The following is a 17,079-nucleotide window of genomic DNA, read 5'->3' on the forward strand; positions in this document are numbered from 1 at the left end:
GCCACAGAGCGGGAGCAGGCGTTTAATTCACCGGGGCGGAGAGCCCTGGTCCCCACCCATTCCCCAGGTCTGGCCACGTGGGGGGCTGTTCCAGTCCTCAGTCCCCCTTCCGCTGCACCCTGGTGCCCAGGGGCCCCGGGTAGGGCAGGCCCAGCGCGGGGTAGAAGGCCTCGGGGAGGGTGGGGCCCGGGCCCAGCCTCTGCAGGTGCGGGTACACGAGGCCCAGCTCGGCAGGGCCGTAGCGGATGGTGCCAGGCGCGCACAGGCCCCGCACCACGGGGGGCAGGAAGCCAGTGTGCAGGAGGGAAGGTGGCGGGTCCCCAGGAGGCGCCAGGCCCCACGGCCCCACCAGGTCCTGCTTCAGGGCCCCCGCCCGGATGACCGACGTGAACTCGGGCCTCGTTGGGGCCAGGTGGCCAGACGGCTCCTCATCCCCACTGTCCTCCGGGTCTTCAGTCTCCCCCGGGCCGGGCTCCACTTTGATGGGTTTGCCCCGGGGCTGGGGGGCCTTGTCCTCCTGCGGGGGAGCGGCCTGCTTTCCTTCCACTGGAGGCTCTGGCTCTGCAAGAGGAAGATTCTGAAGGGCTCCGTGTGTGCGCGTCCCCAGCCCTCAGCCTTCCCATCTGTGGAATAGAGCGGCGCCCAGTGGTCAAGACCCGAGACCCGTGGATCTCTGCTGGAGGGGTTTTGTCCCCTTAGGGGACATTTGGCAAAGTCTGGAGGCATTTCTGGTTGTCACAACTGGGGAGGAGGACACTCCTGGGTTCTAGTGGGTAGAAGTCAGGGATGCTGCTAAAAGCCCTACAATGCATGGCACGGCCACCACCACAAGGCGTGACCATGCCCCAGACGCCAGAGGCTCTGGTCTGGACCCAGGCTGTCCAATGGGACTTCCTTCGAGGATGGAAGGAAGTTCCATACCTGCACTGGCCACCTATGGCCACCAAGCTCTTCAAACGTGGCGAGTACAACTAAGGAAATGGAATTTTAATTTTAATCTTACTGTAAATAGCCACGTGTGAAGCTAGTGGCTTCCGCACCAGACAGCACAGGTCCCAGAGGCCACTCGGAGCCTCCCAGGGGCTGGGGTGGGAGGTGGGCTCACCTGTGGGTGCTGGCTCCGGGCTGGACGTGTCCTCATGGGCCACGCTGGCCGGAAGCTGGAAGGCGTCCAGAGGTATCTGGCCCCCCTCGGCTTGACTGGGACAAGACAGATGGGATTGGGAGCTCGAGTCCCGGGCCACCCGGCCTCTGGTGAGGGGAGACTCCCTCCTGCCTGCCAGTCTTGTGAGTGTAGACTTCCCCTCCCCCTCTGAGTGTAGACGCTTCCCCCCGCCCCCCCGCAGTGACTGGAGAGCCCCCGCCCGAGGCACTCAGGACTCATCATTGGACCCCAAACTCCAAGTTGGCTTCTAGCCCAGCTTGGCCCAGTCTCCCAAGGCCAAACCTTTGCAGCCCGTGGCCGCCTGGTTGTCACCACCTAAGTGTCCCCCGGGTACCTCATGCTCATCTGACCTCAGCATCTTCCTTCCAAACCTGCTCCTCTCAGAGGCTCAGACCCAGGCCCCGCAAAGCCAGAGGTGGCCAGACGGCCGCCTCCCCTCCTCCGCCTGTGCTGCCTGGCGTTTCCCAGGCCCTGCCCCTGGCCTCCCAGTCCCTGTCTTGTCCCACAGACCTCCCTCTACATGGCAGCCAGAGTGGTCTTTCCAAGAAGCAGATTTGACTGTGACTCTCTCCAGCCCTAAACCCTTCCATGGCTCCCCAGTGCCCCCACCATCATCCTCAGCTTCGTCTCTCGAGACTCTATACTCCAGCCCGGAGCACTCCCTTTAGCTTCTCAGATGGGTCCGGCTGTGACTCTGAGCCTTTGCCTATGCTGTGCCCTCGGCCTGGAACGTCCTTCCCACCTCCAGCTTCTTTCCATCATCTGCTCTGCTCTGTGGTGGCCCTCCCCTGGTAAGAGCCTGCCATGGCTCCCCAGTGCCCCAGAATCAACCTGGGCCTGAGGCCACTTCATATCTGCCTCTTCCTCCCTGGAAGCGATTGTCACTCCCCCACCCACCCCTGGCCTCCTGCAAGCTCATTCCTCCTCCAGGCCTTTACTCTCACTGGACGCTATTCCCCTTCATGTTTTCACCACCACCGCCCACATCTGTCCTTTTCTAGAAGCCCTCCCTGCAGAGCCCCCACCCGAAGGTGGGGAGAGCTGGCAGAATCTTCTGGAGGGAGTTCTGAGCTCCCCGTGGGAAAGGAGAGGGGCGCAACCCTCACCTGAGCACGTAGCTGACCCAGAGCACGTGGCGCTCTCCAGGGCTCTTCCCGCTCACAGCCACGGTGGCCACGGACTGCAGCCACACGAAGCCCCCGGCGCGCTGTAGCCAACGGTAGTAACCGGTCATCACCTGGCCCTTGTCCAGCACTGGGCCCAGCCCAGGGACCGGAGACACCGGAAGGGATGGGGTAGGGGCGGGATGAGGTGAGAGGGGCAGAGAGAGGCAGTGGGAGAGAGGTGGACAGGGAGATGGGCAGAGAGGGGGCAACAGGGAAACAGGAAGGGTCAGACGGTGTGGAGAAGAGAAAGGCAAAGTACGGAGAGGGAGGCAGAGAGAGCCCGAGTCAGAAAGACCGAGAGGTGACCCGGCATCAAGGTCCCTGGATTTTGAAGGGTGGGTCAGAGCGACCCCACGGTTCCCCTTACTCCCCACGCCCCCATCCTGAGCCGTTGCTCAGAGTCTCCTTGCTGCTCTTCCTGTGCTGGGTGGAGCCCCCAGAGGTGGCAACAGGAGGGACTGTGGTCAGCCCGGGAGAAGGACTTCCAGGCAGTGGGGCAGTGGGGGTGCTCAAGTCTGGGGTGAGGGGTCCTCACGGTCCAGGTGGCTTTGGCGGATCCTGGTTGCATCCTGCCCGTGGACAAACTGGTAGCAGCTGCGGCCCACTAGCTCCGAGGGCCCCAGGTCCATGTGGTCGCTGACTCTGAGGGCAGGGGGCAACAGAGAGGAGGGGAGAAGGGGTCCCAGACCATGGGGTGGTGAGAAAGAGGCAGGGTTGGCTCTGGAATCCCTCAGGGTCCAAACCCTGGCTCTGGAGTTCTCTGGGTCTCAGTTTTTCCCTCTGTAAAATGGGTGGGAGAATATTTAAAATAATAGTGTCCCTCCTCGAGCAGCTATGGGCATTCAAGCAGACGGCACTCCTGGGTGTGGGGTGGCCCGGGCACTCCAGAGGCGCTCGGTGCGTGGAGACTATTTCGCTATTTAATTTCCCCCCACTGCGTGGTGCGGGAGAGTGGACGAGAGATGAGAGGCGGGAGAGGCAGTGAGAAATAGGAGCAGGGAAGGGCGGAGCTCTGCAGAAGGGAGGGCCTGGGCCTCTCGGAATCGAGCACAGCCCCGCCTCCATCCCAGAGGCCCCGCCCCAGGCCCCGCCCTAGCCTCCGCCTTCACTCCCTCTTCCAGTTCGCCCTCAGCTGCTTTCCCTCCTCCCGCGGCTCCCCAGGGCCCCAGCCGCCCCCACCCCCCGACCCCGAGCTCCTCTGACTTCCTGCCTACCCCGCTCTCCCGTGCGCCCCCATCCTCCCACCTCAGCCCCCAACCCCGGTACCTGCTCTCACAAGCAAGGATGGTGAGACCCAGGCTGAGTCGGAAGACGATCATGTGTCCGTGCAGCGGCAGCTCAGCCAGTGGGGCCGGGGGCAACGTGTGGCCAAGGGCCACAAGGCCCAGGGCGCGGGCCCGAAGGCGACCGGTCACATGGATGACCTGCAGGTGGCGGGCGCGATCGGAGGAGGGCAAGGCGGGGCCAGTGGGGTGGGAGGACCACATCCTGGCCACAGGGCCTGGCTCTGGCTGTCATCCCCAAGAACTGGGGCCCGTGGACAGAGCTGGCATGAATACAGGCGCTATCCTCGGGCCAGGGAGGGGACCCGGGAGTCAGGCTGGGGCGGAGAGCTCACACCTACCTTGTACCCTGAGGCCTTGACATGCAGCCCCCTCTTGGTGAGGGTGGATTTCATGCGGATGAAGAAGGACCGCTCCTGGACCTGGGAGGAGGGGGGCACCTCGGTGGGGCTGGCCTCTGGGGCGAAGAGTGAAGGAATGTTATGGGGTCCTGAAGAGGACACGCATGGGCCACCCCTGCCCTCTACAGAGCTATCCAGACACAGGGTCATGGCCACAGTCACACAGACGCACCTACTGGTTCTACAAGCCCACTGACATCCTACACCAACCTCCCCTCCCAGCAGCACCCAGCCTGGTCTTTCTAAAACTCAGATCTGACCCCATCCCTCCTCTGCTCTGAACCTGCCATGGCTCCCTAGTACCCTTGGGGGAAAGCCCAGCTCCTCCTCACCATGGCTTAAAACTTTGGCAAGAACTGCCTCCTGCTGACATCATCTCTAGCCACAAGCTCCAGGTCTCAGATCAGAGATCTCCTCCAGGAAGTCCTCCCTGACCCCCAGGCTGGGTCAGCTGCCCCTCTGGGGTCTCCTACCCCAGCCCTGCCCACTCTGGGTCATCACTGTCTGGGGACAGGGTCAGTCTCCCCCACTGGACTGTGAGCCCCGGGAGGGTGGGGCTGGGGCTCTTGTCACCACTGTGTCCTCAGCCCTGCCCGACAGAGGGCTGAGCACAGAGTGGGGGCTTGGGCTATAGCAACAAATAAGCCACACAAGTACAGATTATTCTATAAACCCTGTGAAATTGTCTTATAAATATGCTCACACCCAGATGACCCTGTGCCTCAAACTGAGGTGTAAATATAATCACGCTCCCTAACAGTCCCACACGTGTCACAAACATCTCCCCAAGCTTGCAAGCACTGCTGATAGCTCAGATGGTTTGGGTATTAAGCAAACCCCATATAAGAAAAGCTTATTTATGAGAAAGATAACCTCAGTCCCCCAATATCTCAGAGCTAAAAGGAACTTTCAGGGTAATCTCCAACACCCTCCCCAAAATGGAGTGGAATTTTCCACTGGAGAGAAGGGGTAGAAGCACAGACGCTGGAGTCAGACAAGCCTGGGCTGGAGTCCAGCTCAATCACTTACAGCTGACCTGGGACACTTGACCTCTCTATGCTGTGCCCCAGTTTCCTCCTCTATAAAATGGAGATAGTCATAGCTCCTGCTTTGTGGGCCTGTGGTTAGGATTTAATAAAATTATGTACTTAAAGGCAGGGCACGTGTAAATGCCCAATAAGCACACGTTGTTATTATTATTTACCAAAGCCTGGTTCCATCTGTCACCCACAGGCACCCACCTCCACTCTGCAGCCAGAGGGGGTCTTTCTAAAGTTCAAATCTTGGGGATCCAGGCAATCTTAGGGAGCCACGTCTCGCTACCTCAATTTAGACTCTGATTCATTTTACAAAAACTTGCTTGCAAAACTCTAACAAGAGTGTTTTTGTATAAAGGAGACATAGTTGGATACACTGTACCCAGCATCCCCTAAGCTACCCTCAGGCCTCTTTCTTTGGGGATCCTGAGAATTACCGATCTCAGGGGTATCCGCAAGCGAGGAGGACGATGAGGAGGAGGAGGAAGAGGAGGGGACGGAGGGCGGGGTGGGGGGCCCGGGGGTCGGGGCCCGCAACCCCAGTTGCTCCAGAACCTCGGAGTGGTCCCCCGGATGAATGTAGTCGAAGAGGCTGCTGCCCGTCAGCTCCACCTGCCGGCGAAGGAGGGGGATGCAGGGGGCGGGTGAGGTGCGCGCGCAGTCACTCGCCCGCCTGTTCTGCCACAGACTCACTCGCCTGCAAGCAGGTGTGTGTTTTTATTAGAAAAATATATATATAGTTAAACCCTTTTAAAGGCGGATATAAACTTAGGCGCTTCCCGTGCCCTCCCACTTCAAACCCAGAGATTATGAAGGATTTTCTGCCCCTGCCTACAGTATAAAGAAGCTGTGTATGTGGTTGGGATGGGGGTGTCGTAAGCCTTCATTTACGCAGCTCTTGCTTACTCACTCACCCCCATACAGCAAACAACTGCGCCCTGAAATGACTCACAGGATGGAAATCAGGACACAAGCAGTGGAATGGCTTTCAAAGTCTTTAAAGAGTTAGAACCTTTTAATTAGACAGACTTTTACATTCAATTCATCCCTCAAATCTCTCACAGCAGTCCCCTTATCTCCACACCTTCCCAGTCCCGGCACCCATCTTCTCCCTGCTGTGTTTCTGTCCCAGCGTCCTCACTGGTCTTCTGCCCTTCAGTCCCCACGTACATACCCCTCCCTAAGTTACTCCCCTGACCATGGCCCTCCTCCTCTCAGAAACCTCCCATGGGACTTCCCTGGTGGTGCAGTGGTTAAGAATCCGCCTGCCAATGCAGGGGACACGGGTTCGAGCCCTGGTCCGGGAAGATCTCACATGCCACGGAGCAACTAAGCCCGTGCGCCACAACTACTGAGCCTGCGCTCTAGAGCCCGCGAGCCACAACTACTGAGCCCACAACTACAGAAGCCCGTGCGCCTAGAGCCCGTGCTCCGCAACAAGAGAAGCCACCGCAATGAGAAGCCCGCGCACCGCAACGAAGAGTATCCCGCTCACCGCGACTAGAGAAAGCCCGTGCGCAGCAACGGAAAGCCAACGCAGCCAAAAATAAAAATAAATAAAATAAAATTTTAAAACAAGGAAAGAAACCTCCCATGGCTCCCACAGCCCCTGGGCTTGGGGTCACATGCTTCCCTCTATCCCTCATTAAACATCCCCCCCAACACACACCAGCTTCGAGCCTTTCCCCCCACTCCCTTCCTCTTGTCCATATTCTCCCTTCAGGGTCTTCCTCCTCCAGGAACCTCCAACAACTCACTGAAGAGCTGCTCACGAAGGCCAAATACCAACGCACTGAATTTTCTAAATTTACCATTTGTTAAAATCTTTGTAAAAATGATAAAAGTTGACAGCAATTTGTACTGATTGGATTGGCAAGGCCTAAGATGCTGCAAGGAGCCAAGACTCCAGGGATGGGGGCTTTTGGCTTCTCTTTGCCCTCCTTTTACCTTTCAGCCACCAGCTGCAGGAGCTGGAACAGAAACAGTGGGTTGAAATAAAGGCAAAATGCAAACTAGTCAACTAAAATGCCAAAGAAAATCTTCCAAGCTGGAAAACCCAAGCCCTTCCGGTACGAATTGCTGTAATCCTTTAAAAGTGTTAAGAATAAACAAGTTTTGGTAAATACGGTACAGTTGGCAACCACTCATAGGCAAATTTATCTTTCTGCTATTTTGCTTTCTCCAAATCGACCTCTTACTTTAATAACCCTCCTCTGCCTGGGAGGAGGAGCCATGTTAGGTGCCATGTGGGGTTCCAAGGAACACACTTTGGGAACCAAAGATCCAGTCCTTTTTTTTTTTTCATGCTGGGATGGTGAGGCCAGGAGAGAGGAGGGCCAGCAAGGGAGTTGGCAGCTGAGCCAGTCCAGGCAGGCTGCTGCGGGCCCCTTACCTGTGAGAGACCCAGATAAATGGAGACTGTCTCTGAGATGTAGAGGAACTTCCCTTCCTGGTTCAAGGCAAACACGAAGCCGTCCAGGGACTAGAGTGGAGAGAGACGGGGTCAGGGAGAGGAGGGCCTGGCATCTGTAAGAGGCTCTGAAATCTGGATCTCAGCCTGGGATGGATTATTCTGGGGGTAAAGCGCTTCAGTGGCCCTGGGGGGGAGCAGGAGGGGGAGCCTGAGCATTCTGCCTCCCACTTCTGGGGCTCCCCCACGGGACCGATGCTGGAGAAAAGGGTGCGGTTCTCCCGAGACGGCCACCAGGTGGCAGCAAGGAGCAGCAGGCGGGGAAGGGGCCTCACCTGCAGGATGTGTCCTCCCAGGTGCTGCTCGAAGACTTCGGAGACCAGCGCCACGGGGCCCCTGCGGCCTGGGGCTGGGGGAAGAGGGAGGGGTGAGGCCAGGGCCTGGTGGTTTGACCCCTGACCTTCTGGGCAGACCCCCAGGGAGCCAGGCTACATATCTCCCTCTCTTCTCCCCAGTCCTGCAGCCATCTTGGGGGGTTGGGGGGACCTGGGCCCTGTCAGGGAGAGACCTGGGGTGTGGGGAGGGGTGGGTGGGGCAGGGGTGGGCGGGACAGACAAACCGAGACACACAGAGACACAGAGACACCAGGGGATGCAGAAAGGGATTCATTCATTCATTCACCCATTCATCCATTCAGTCATTCAGCAAACTCCCTGAGCATCAGCAGTGCGCCAGGCCCTGTGCTGGGTAGTGCTGGGGACACATAGGTGACCAGGACAACCCAGCCCTGCCCTCACAGGGTATCCAAGCCAGGGCAGTTATAAACAAGCAAGAAACTAACAAATATAGAACTATCATTTGTGGCCAGTGCTATGAAGAATCGAATAGGTGGTGTGAAATAAAGAAGTATGGGGGGTTTCCCTGGTGGCGCAGTGGTTAAGAATCCGCCTGCCAATGCAGGGGACACGGGTTCAAGCCCTGGTCCAGGAAGATCCCACATGCTGCGGAGCAACTAAGCCCGTGTGCCACAACTACTGAGCCTGCGCTCTAGAGCCTGCAAGCCACAACTATTGAGCCCACGTGCCACGACTACTGAAGCCTGCGCCCCTAGAGCCTGTGCTCCGCAACAAGAGAAGACACCACAATGAGAAGCCCATGCACTGCAACGAAGACTAGCCCCCGGCTCGCCGCAACTGAAGAAAGCTCGCGTGCGGCAACAAAGACCCAACGCAGCCAAAATATTTTATTTATTTATTTATTTATTTTAAATAAATAAATAAATAAATAAATAAATAAAAGAAGAAGCATGGGGTAAGGCCTGTTGAAGGAGGGGGTGTTTGAGCTCAGACCTGAAGGGTGAGAAGGAGGCAGATAGGAGACAGAAAAGGAGAGAGACAGAGAGACAGAGAAAGAGACATTGAGAGACAAAGACAGACAAATAGATGGACAGAGAGATATAAGGAAATAGAGAAAGAAATAAGGACGTTACAACTCAACAACAAAAGGATGAACAACCCAATTCAAAAATGCGCAAAGGATTTGAACAGACATTCTTACAAAGAAGATGCACAAATGGCCGATAAGCACATGAAAAGATGTTCAACATCATTAGTCATTAGCAAAATGCAAATCAAAACCACAATGAGAGATCACTTCACACCCGCTAGGATGGTTCGAATTTTTTTAAAAAATAGAAAATAAGTGTTGGCGAGGATGTGGAGAAATTGGAACCCCCGTGCATTGCTGGTGAGAATGTGAAACGATGCGCCACTCTGGAAAATAGTTTGGCAATTCCTCAATAAGTCAAACATAGAATTACCATATAACCCAGCAATTCCACTCCTAGGTATACACCCCAAAGAATTGAAAACAGGTGCTCTAACAAATACTTGTACATGAATGTTCATAGCAGCATTACTCCTAATAGCCAAAAGGTGGAAACAACCCAAATGTCCATTAACTGATGAATGGATAAATAAAATGTGCTATATTCATAGAATGGAAGATTATTCATCCATAAAAAGAAATGGAGTACCGATCCATGCTACGACGTGAATGAACTTTGAAAACATTATGCTAAGTGAAAGAAGCTGAACACAGGGGCTACACAGTGTAGGATTCAATTTATATGAAACGTTCAGAAGAGGCAAATCCAGAGATGGAAAGCAGATCAGTGGTTGCCAGGGGCTGGGGGGAGGGGCAGGAGGAATGGGAAGGGACTGCTAATGGGACAGGGTTTTTGGAGGGTGATGAAAATGTTTTGGAACTAGACAGAAGTGCTGGTTGCACAACATTGTGAATGTGCTAAATGCCACCGAACTGCACACTGTAAAATGGTGAATTTCATGTTATATAAATTTTACCCCAATAAAATTTTTTTAAAAAGAGAGAGGGGTAGAGACATATATAGACACAGAGAAACTGAGACAGAGATAGGTAAAGACAGAGAGACATAAAGAGATGGAGGGACAGAGGGAAAGAGATGCACAGAGACAGATACAGAGAAAGTGGCAGGAAAACAGAGATGGCGAAGTAGACAGAAACAGAGACACAGGCCGACCCATCCCCCGCAGCGAGGAGCAGAGAGCTCCAGACATCCATGCGGGGCGTGGGCAGAGGCCCTGTGTTCCTGGACTCTGTTCCCACCCAGGATGCCCTCCCTGACCCTGCAGAGAACGACCCCCGCAAGGGGTCCGTGCCCAGACTGGGGAGCCAGTGACCTCGAGGGTCCCCAAGCATCTGGCTCCTGCAGGGCTGAGGGTCCAGTTCTGGTGTTAAGCCCCAGGACTGTTCCTCCCTGGCTGTGTGCCCTGGGACCAGTGCCTTCACTTCTCTGTGCCTCAGTTTCCTCCTCTGTCAGGTGGGTTTGCTAAGCGAGCTGATTTCACAGGGGTGTTGAGCATTCAGTTGGCTTAGGGAGCTGAAAGGGCCTACCAGGCGCCCGCATGCAGCAGGTGCTCTGAAACAGAGCTGGGATCAGTATTAATAGCGTGATTACTATTGTTATTTCCAGACCATCAAAACACCAGGCGGCGAAACGCCGCCCCCTCCCCCCCAATCAGGACGCAGCTCCCAAGCCCCGCCCCCAGTCCCTTAATGTTTGGTCACGCCTCCTCTCCCAGGAGCACCCCCAACATCCCCACGGCTGTTCACACCCTTTTTCCACCCCCGCCTGGAGCTCCAGGAACAATAACTCGGGGGGGGGGGTGATGGGGACCCCTCCCCCGAGATGCAGCGGGAACCAGCCGGGTGACAGGCGGGAACAATGCCGCCTGCTAATTGTCGCAATTTTCCCCTGTCATTTTTGCTAATTCCTTCATTTTCCCTCTCACAGGATCAGCCCAGGTCAGACTGAACGGCTGCAATTAACAGCCTTAATGGGCACGTCGGGAGGGGGGTGTGTATAGGGGGAGGGCTCAGCCACTTGCTGTTCCCCCATCCTTTCCCCGGCCTCTGTCCCCATCCCTGACTGATGTGTCTTATTACCCCTGGCCTCCCCCTGCCCCAAATCCACCAACTCTCTGACTCCTCTCTCTGTGTTCCCTCCTCTCTCCCACAAATACCTCAACTCCTGTGTCCCCCAAATTCAGCTGCGGGCTCTTCCCTACTCTCAGATCTGCCCCCTCCTCACATCCGGACCCCAACCATCATTCGCTCATTCAACAAACATTTGCTGAGTTTCTTATCAGAGCCTGCCTCTGCTGGAACAAAACTGTCCCAGTTGTCATCTTCCCCCACACACAGAGGGGGCGCTGAGGGGCCGAGGGGAGAAGCCAGGACTTCTCCCAGGGGTTCCCCTCCACCTCCCATTCTCAACTGCCCTGAGGGATTTGCTGCCCTGGGCTAGGGTAGCTAATGAAGGGCTGGGACTTCATCAGCTTTGGAAGTCTGGGAGAGGGAGCCCCCTGCCATAATCAGAGTGCCTTGCTCCCTGGGAGCAGGCCTGAGGACTGGAGTGGGTGCATGTCTGCCTGTACTTTCCTCAGCTGCATCTGTGAAATGGGTCTAGGGCAGGAGCTGAATGGGTTCATGCATGCAAATGGCACACAGCCAGGTACACAGTAGGTGAGTCCTGCACTATTCTTAGGATAAGCTCTACTTCGGGCACCTCTACCTTTTGGGGAGGCTTCCTTACCATCCACCTTGACCCTTGCTTTCTCCCACGCCTTCACCCATATTCTGCAAGTCCTGAGGCTGGCCCCTCACTGCATCACCTGAATCCGATCACCTCTCACCCCACTGCCCCCACCCTGGTCTAGCTGCCCCACCTCCCATCTGGACCACTGCACTTGCCTCCTCACTGGGCTCCCAGCTTCTGCCCTCACATCCACCACCTCTGTGACTCCCATCTCACTCGGGGTAACAGCCAAAGTCTTCACCATGGCCCGAGAGGCCCTGCAGGACCTGGCCCCTGACCCGCTGACCACTTCCTGCCTCACTTACTCCTCTCTGGAGCCCCTGACCTCACAACTGTGGCCTGCATCTAGCAAGCTGATTGCTGCCTGCCTCAGGGCCTTTGCACTTGCTGTTCCCTCTGCCTGGAAAACTCTCCTTCCAGCTTTTCTCCTAGCTTTTGCTCCCTCACCTCCTTCCAGTCTCAGCTCAAAGGTCACTTACTCAGAGAGGCCGTGCCTGGCCTGTGAGTTGTGATGTCCCCCCTCCTCCCCTCACGCAGTTCTATAGTCACCCAAGAAATATTTAGTGACCCCTTACTGTGTTCCAGGCACTATTCTAGGCTCAGCACACAAGGTGCTGTAGGGGAGAAACACAATAAACAAGAGAAATAAAAAATATATAGTATTAGATGATGATTAGTACTATGGAAAGAAATAAGGCAGGAAAGGACGATAGGACAGGCTGGGAGCAGGGGATTGTGTTTTTTTTTTTTTTTAAGCACCTACTATATACCACGTGCTATTCTCTCTCTCTTTTTTTAAGTCTTTATTGAATTTGCCACAATATTACTTCTGTTTTATGTTTTGTTTTTTTGGCCCCGGGCATGTGGGATCTTAGCTCCCTGACCAGGGATCGAACCTGCACCCCGTACATTGGAGGGCGAAGTCTTAACCACTGGACCACCAGGGAAATCCCAGGGTTGTCATTTTTAATAGAGTGGTCAGGGAAGGCTTGACTGAAAAGCCCACATTCTAAGGGAAGGGAGTTCCTGGTGGAAGCCCAGCAAGTGCAAAGGCCCTGAGGTGGGAACAGGCTTCTCTGAACAGCAAGGTGGCCCATGTGGGGGGGAGTGTTGAAGAGGTCAGAGGGGTAGAAAGGTGATATCAGGGAGGTGGGGGGCAGGGGACCTACCATGTCAGGTGTGTAGGCCCACCTTTGAGGGCAGGGACTTTGTCCTGTTCCCTGTTATGTCCCCAGCACCTAGAACGGTGCCTGGCACAGGGAAGGTATTCATTGGGCGTTTGTTGAATGAATGACAAACACTGATAGGAGATCAAGGTTGTCTCCTCCCCAGACTTAGAGCCCCCTGGCTAGACTTCAACATCTGTCATCCTATTTCACAGATGGTAGAAAGGCCCAGAGAGAGGCCGAGACCTGCAACACAGGACCCATCCCTGGAGACCCACAAACATGCCAAGGATGGTGGTTGAGAAGGTGGGCTCTGGAGCCAGGCCACTTGAGTCTGAATCTCAGCTGGGCCCCTTCTCGGCTATGTGACCTTGGGCATAGAACTTCACCTCTCTGGGTCTCAGTTTTCCCCTTCTATAAAATGGGAACATAGCATTGCCTCCCTCCAAAGATTTTTGAGAGGATTAGCAAGTGAATTTGGATGCAGCACTCAACACTGTGTCTGACTGGTATGTTATTGCTATTATCTTTGAGGAGAACACGGGAGCTCCCTCCTTTACAGAGAGCTTGAGGCACAATGCTTTGCTCTCTGACAGCAGCTAAGTCACTGTCCTCAGTTTTCCCATCTGAACTATTGAAGCAGGTGCTTGGCCTCTTGTTGGGGACGCGGGAGAGCAGGAGATGCTCCCAATTTCTTAATTTGGGGGGTACAGCGGGAGTCCACGCAGTTCCTCCCCCGCACACTGTCCTGCCCCTCCCCCTTCCCACGTACAGGCAGGGAGGTTGCTGAGGTCAGTGGTCTTGAATTACCCGTCGAATTACCCATCCCGGCAAGCACAGAGGGGGGAGGCCGGACGCTGGTGGGGCTCTCTCAGCGTCCCCCCCCCCCTTTCTCTCCCCGGGGCTTGGGGACAATAGACAAGATGTTTATCCCCCGCCGGCGCACATGTTGTTCGCGGTAATGACAGTAATCAGCGGCGCTAATGCCGCATTCTCTCCGCGCCAGTCAATTCGCCTAATTACCGCCTGGGAAGCCGGATTATTTAAATTTAAATGGTGATTTATTGCGAGTTTAATCAATGCTATTTTCTCTCCCCCCTCCCCCCTGAGACCAGGGCAGGAGGGGAATTGGAGCCCCTCCAACCCCACCTTAAGGACAATCCTTCTTGGGCGGGGAAGGGGGGGGGGGGAAGTAGCCTAGGGTGCCCTGTCCCTGTCACCTGCGACCTCAGATGAAGACGATTCGCTCTCTTCTCGTAATAAGAGTAAAGCAATAAAACATAAAATAAAAGTAATAACAATAACATAACACTTCTATATAATGAAGTCTGAATAATAATGAAAGTAGATATCTATCTCTATATATATATCTGTTTTACATATTCTATATTTTAACATATTATTGATTGCATTTCGTTATTGTGTCTTGGCCAGTAGGATGTCAGCCTGTCCAGGGCAGGCACTTTTATGCAGTTTGTTTCCTGCTGGATCTCGAGGGCTCAGAACCGTAGCAGGCACACAGTAGATGCTCAATAAACCTGCAGGTAACCATTGATAACAGTGCTTGCTAGACATTGATCGTTTACTCTGTGCCAGGTGTGTTTAGGGTCTTTACACATGTAAATATTACCTGGTAGATCTTCTTCTCTTCTCAGCCCTGCGGGTGGGGGAGGGGCTTCATCATGATTCCCATTTCACAAGTGAGGCACAGAGAGGTGAGGCGACCTGCCCAGGGTCACAACGGTGGGGACTGGCTGAGTGGGGACAGGGACCCCCGTCTTTCTGAAGCTCGCCATCTTACCTGCCATATAATCCTGTCTCCCTCCCGCATCCCAAACTGGGAATTCAGACTCTAAAGGTTCCCTCTGGGGTCCCTCAGGTCTGAGTGCGGGAGTTTCTTGCCCATTAGTGGATAGGAGGCCCAGGCTGGGTCCCCTCTGTCCCGTCCATGGAGCTGTGATAATCTCCTTTGTGATAATAATGATTCATTTTCCCTGATAACAATAATAGCATTAACTGGTGGTATGATCCAGTGTGGCCAGGCCCGTGATTAGGCCAGAATTCATGAAATCGCCCCTACCTGGTGAGCCCGTTTTAGAGGTGAATAAACTGAGGCTTGGACAGTAGAAGCCGCCTGATAGGAACACACAAAAGGTCTGACTCCAAATCCTGTACTCCCTCCGGGTGCAGGAGCTGGGCGAGAGCTGGCGCGCACCCTCAGATACCGGGTGCCCTGCATTGGGGGAGCGCGCCTGGACCCCCGACCCCTGCGCATGCGCACTCACCTAGGCCAGTCTGCGGCCCCGCGGACCTCAACCCCCAGGGCGGCGCCCCGAGAGCGGCGAAGCGGCGCAGGCGGAGGTAGGTGACGCTGAGGCGCACGATGGACGCCTTGTCCAGCTGGCTGGAGATGGCTCCGGGCAGCGGGAGTAGCTTGGCCAGCTCGAAGAACTCCAGGTTCTCTTTTCCGCGCCGCGAGCGCGCCGCGTTACGGGACTTCTCCTTGCGCTGCGCCTGCAGGCTGGGCGGGCGGCGCGGAGGGAGCGTCAGCGGGGCCCGGGGACTCAGGGGTCTGGGGTTGGGGGGCGAGCCTCGCCTCTTGGGGCCTCGGGAACGGGACGGGATGTTGAAAGTGGATTCAACACTCCGGAGGTGGGGCAGAGCCTGAGTGTGACTTCTACACCCGGCCGTGGAGCAGAACCTGGGGTGTAAATTCTGGGGGAAGGAGGAGGAAGAGGAGAGAGATAAGAATGTTGGGTAGGAATTCCGAGGAAGGGGGCTAGGAACAGAACGTCAGGTGTGTGGGGTGGGTGTTACAGAACAACAGTTGAGCACCTCCGGGTAAGAAATTCTGGCCCGAGGGGGCGGGGCAGAAGGTGAGTGTGAATCCTCCCGGGACACCGCCTTGGGGGCGGGGCCACAGCCCGAGGGGCGGAGCTTTGCTCACCAGGGTCCGGGCGGGGTCTTGACCACGAACCCCGGCAGAAAGTCCCAAGGGACGCTGCCGCCGCGACCTCCCCCGCACCTGACCTCGCCTCCACCGCCACTGCTGGGGTAGGGGGCCGCCATCTCCGCGGAGACCCGCTCAGGCGGGCTCAGAGCAGCCTGCGGAACTCGAGAGCCGCGTCTCCTGCAGCGGGAAGGAGCGGGAGGCAGCGCTCAGCGCCCGAGGGGGCCGGTGGGGCACCTGCTAGGGAAACCGAGGTCCGCATGGGGCGCAGGGTCCCAGCAAGGAGCTGCGGCTGGATGCTGCCTCAGTTTCCCCTCCCTGGGGGCCCCGCTACACAGTCCGAGGCTCTCACTGCGCCGGGCTCTGGGAGAAGCTCAGGGCGAGGACGTGCCCCGCCGCCGCCTCCCCCGCGCCGCCCGCTAGAGCGCCCGCCTCACGCCCGCGCCAGGCCGGCTCCCGCATACCAATAGGCGCACGCGGCGCGCATACGGATCCGACCGGCCCGCGCGCTGCGTGCCAAGCATGCCCAAGCCGGGCGGGGGGCGGGCGCCTCGCCGGGGCCCGGGCGCGCCCGGCTGCCGTCCCCAGAGCCCTCTGCCCCGGGGAATCCGCCCCCCAGAAGCCCATCCCAGGAGTCCGGTTCCTTGCATCTGCCGTGCGCCTATTTCCCGGGCTGGGCTAAGGAGGTAGGGGGGACAGAGGCCAGGGACCCCACCCTATGCTCTGCCCAAGGACCACCCCCAGCCCCTCGGGGTGATGCCACGTGTCCGGGCAGCCAAATCTCCGCAACCACAACTTCCTCCCTGAAGGCCCGGACGTGCGAGCCTCAACCCCAGATGCAGTGGCCAGAGCCTCAGCCCGAGGACGCCCCCAGGATGGACCAGACACTCGGGGCCCAAGTGTCCTGGTAACCAGATCCCCCAGAACAAGGAACGTGTTGAATTAGGTCTTCATTCCTCCAGGACTAGGCATTCAGGATCCACCCCCGCTCCCCATATCCACACCGCCCCCAAGCCTCCCCAACCAAGTGTCCCGATGCCCTAGACCTTGGCGTCCAGATCCGCCAGCCCCCTATTTCTCCAGGACCCAACATCTGTGCGCCCCCTCCCTCAGCCTCGGGATATAGGCGTTCCGATGTCCTAGCTCCCAGCACACTGGAGTTCCGGTCCCCTTCTCCTCCAGGACCCAGGAGTTCCCTGTCCTCTCATGCCAGCCCCCAGGCGTTCCCTACCCGCAGTACCCACAGCCTCGTTACCTGGCCACGGGTCAGGCTCCGGGCGCGGCGTGGGGCCGGCCGGGCGGCGCAGCAGAGGAGCGGCCCCATAGACCCTGGGGCGGGCCGGGCTCGGCGAGTCGCGCGGGC

The 17,079-nt window shown here is 56.8% G+C and overlaps 1 protein-coding gene across 2 annotated transcripts; it reads right to left on the bottom strand.

Moving 5' to 3' along the window:
- Nucleotides 1-8: 8 nt before the first annotated feature.
- Nucleotides 9-17,079, bottom strand: NPAS1 (neuronal PAS domain protein 1). Of its 2 annotated transcripts, none has more exons than XM_036833935.1 (12): nucleotides 16,972-17,079; nucleotides 15,714-15,896; nucleotides 15,052-15,287; nucleotides 7,798-7,871; nucleotides 7,445-7,534; nucleotides 5,490-5,664; nucleotides 3,956-4,071; nucleotides 3,598-3,755; nucleotides 2,867-2,973; nucleotides 2,272-2,419; nucleotides 1,106-1,200; nucleotides 9-561 (listed from the first exon to the last, which is right to left on the bottom strand). In XM_036833935.1, exons 2-12 carry the CDS (start codon nucleotides 15,833-15,835, stop codon nucleotides 98-100), a joined length of 1,785 nt encoding a protein of 594 aa, XP_036689830.1. In that variant the 5' UTR covers nucleotides 15,836-15,896; nucleotides 16,972-17,079; the 3' UTR covers nucleotides 9-97. The 2 variants fall into 2 exon arrangements, with proteins under 2 accessions (XP_036689830.1, XP_036689831.1); XM_036833936.1 differs by having other exon boundaries at nucleotides 426-561; nucleotides 2,272-2,372.

This window comes from Balaenoptera musculus, chromosome 19 (genome assembly GCF_009873245.2).
Source record: "Balaenoptera musculus isolate JJ_BM4_2016_0621 chromosome 19, mBalMus1.pri.v3, whole genome shotgun sequence".
NCBI lineage: Eukaryota > Metazoa > Chordata > Mammalia > Artiodactyla > Balaenopteridae > Balaenoptera > Balaenoptera musculus.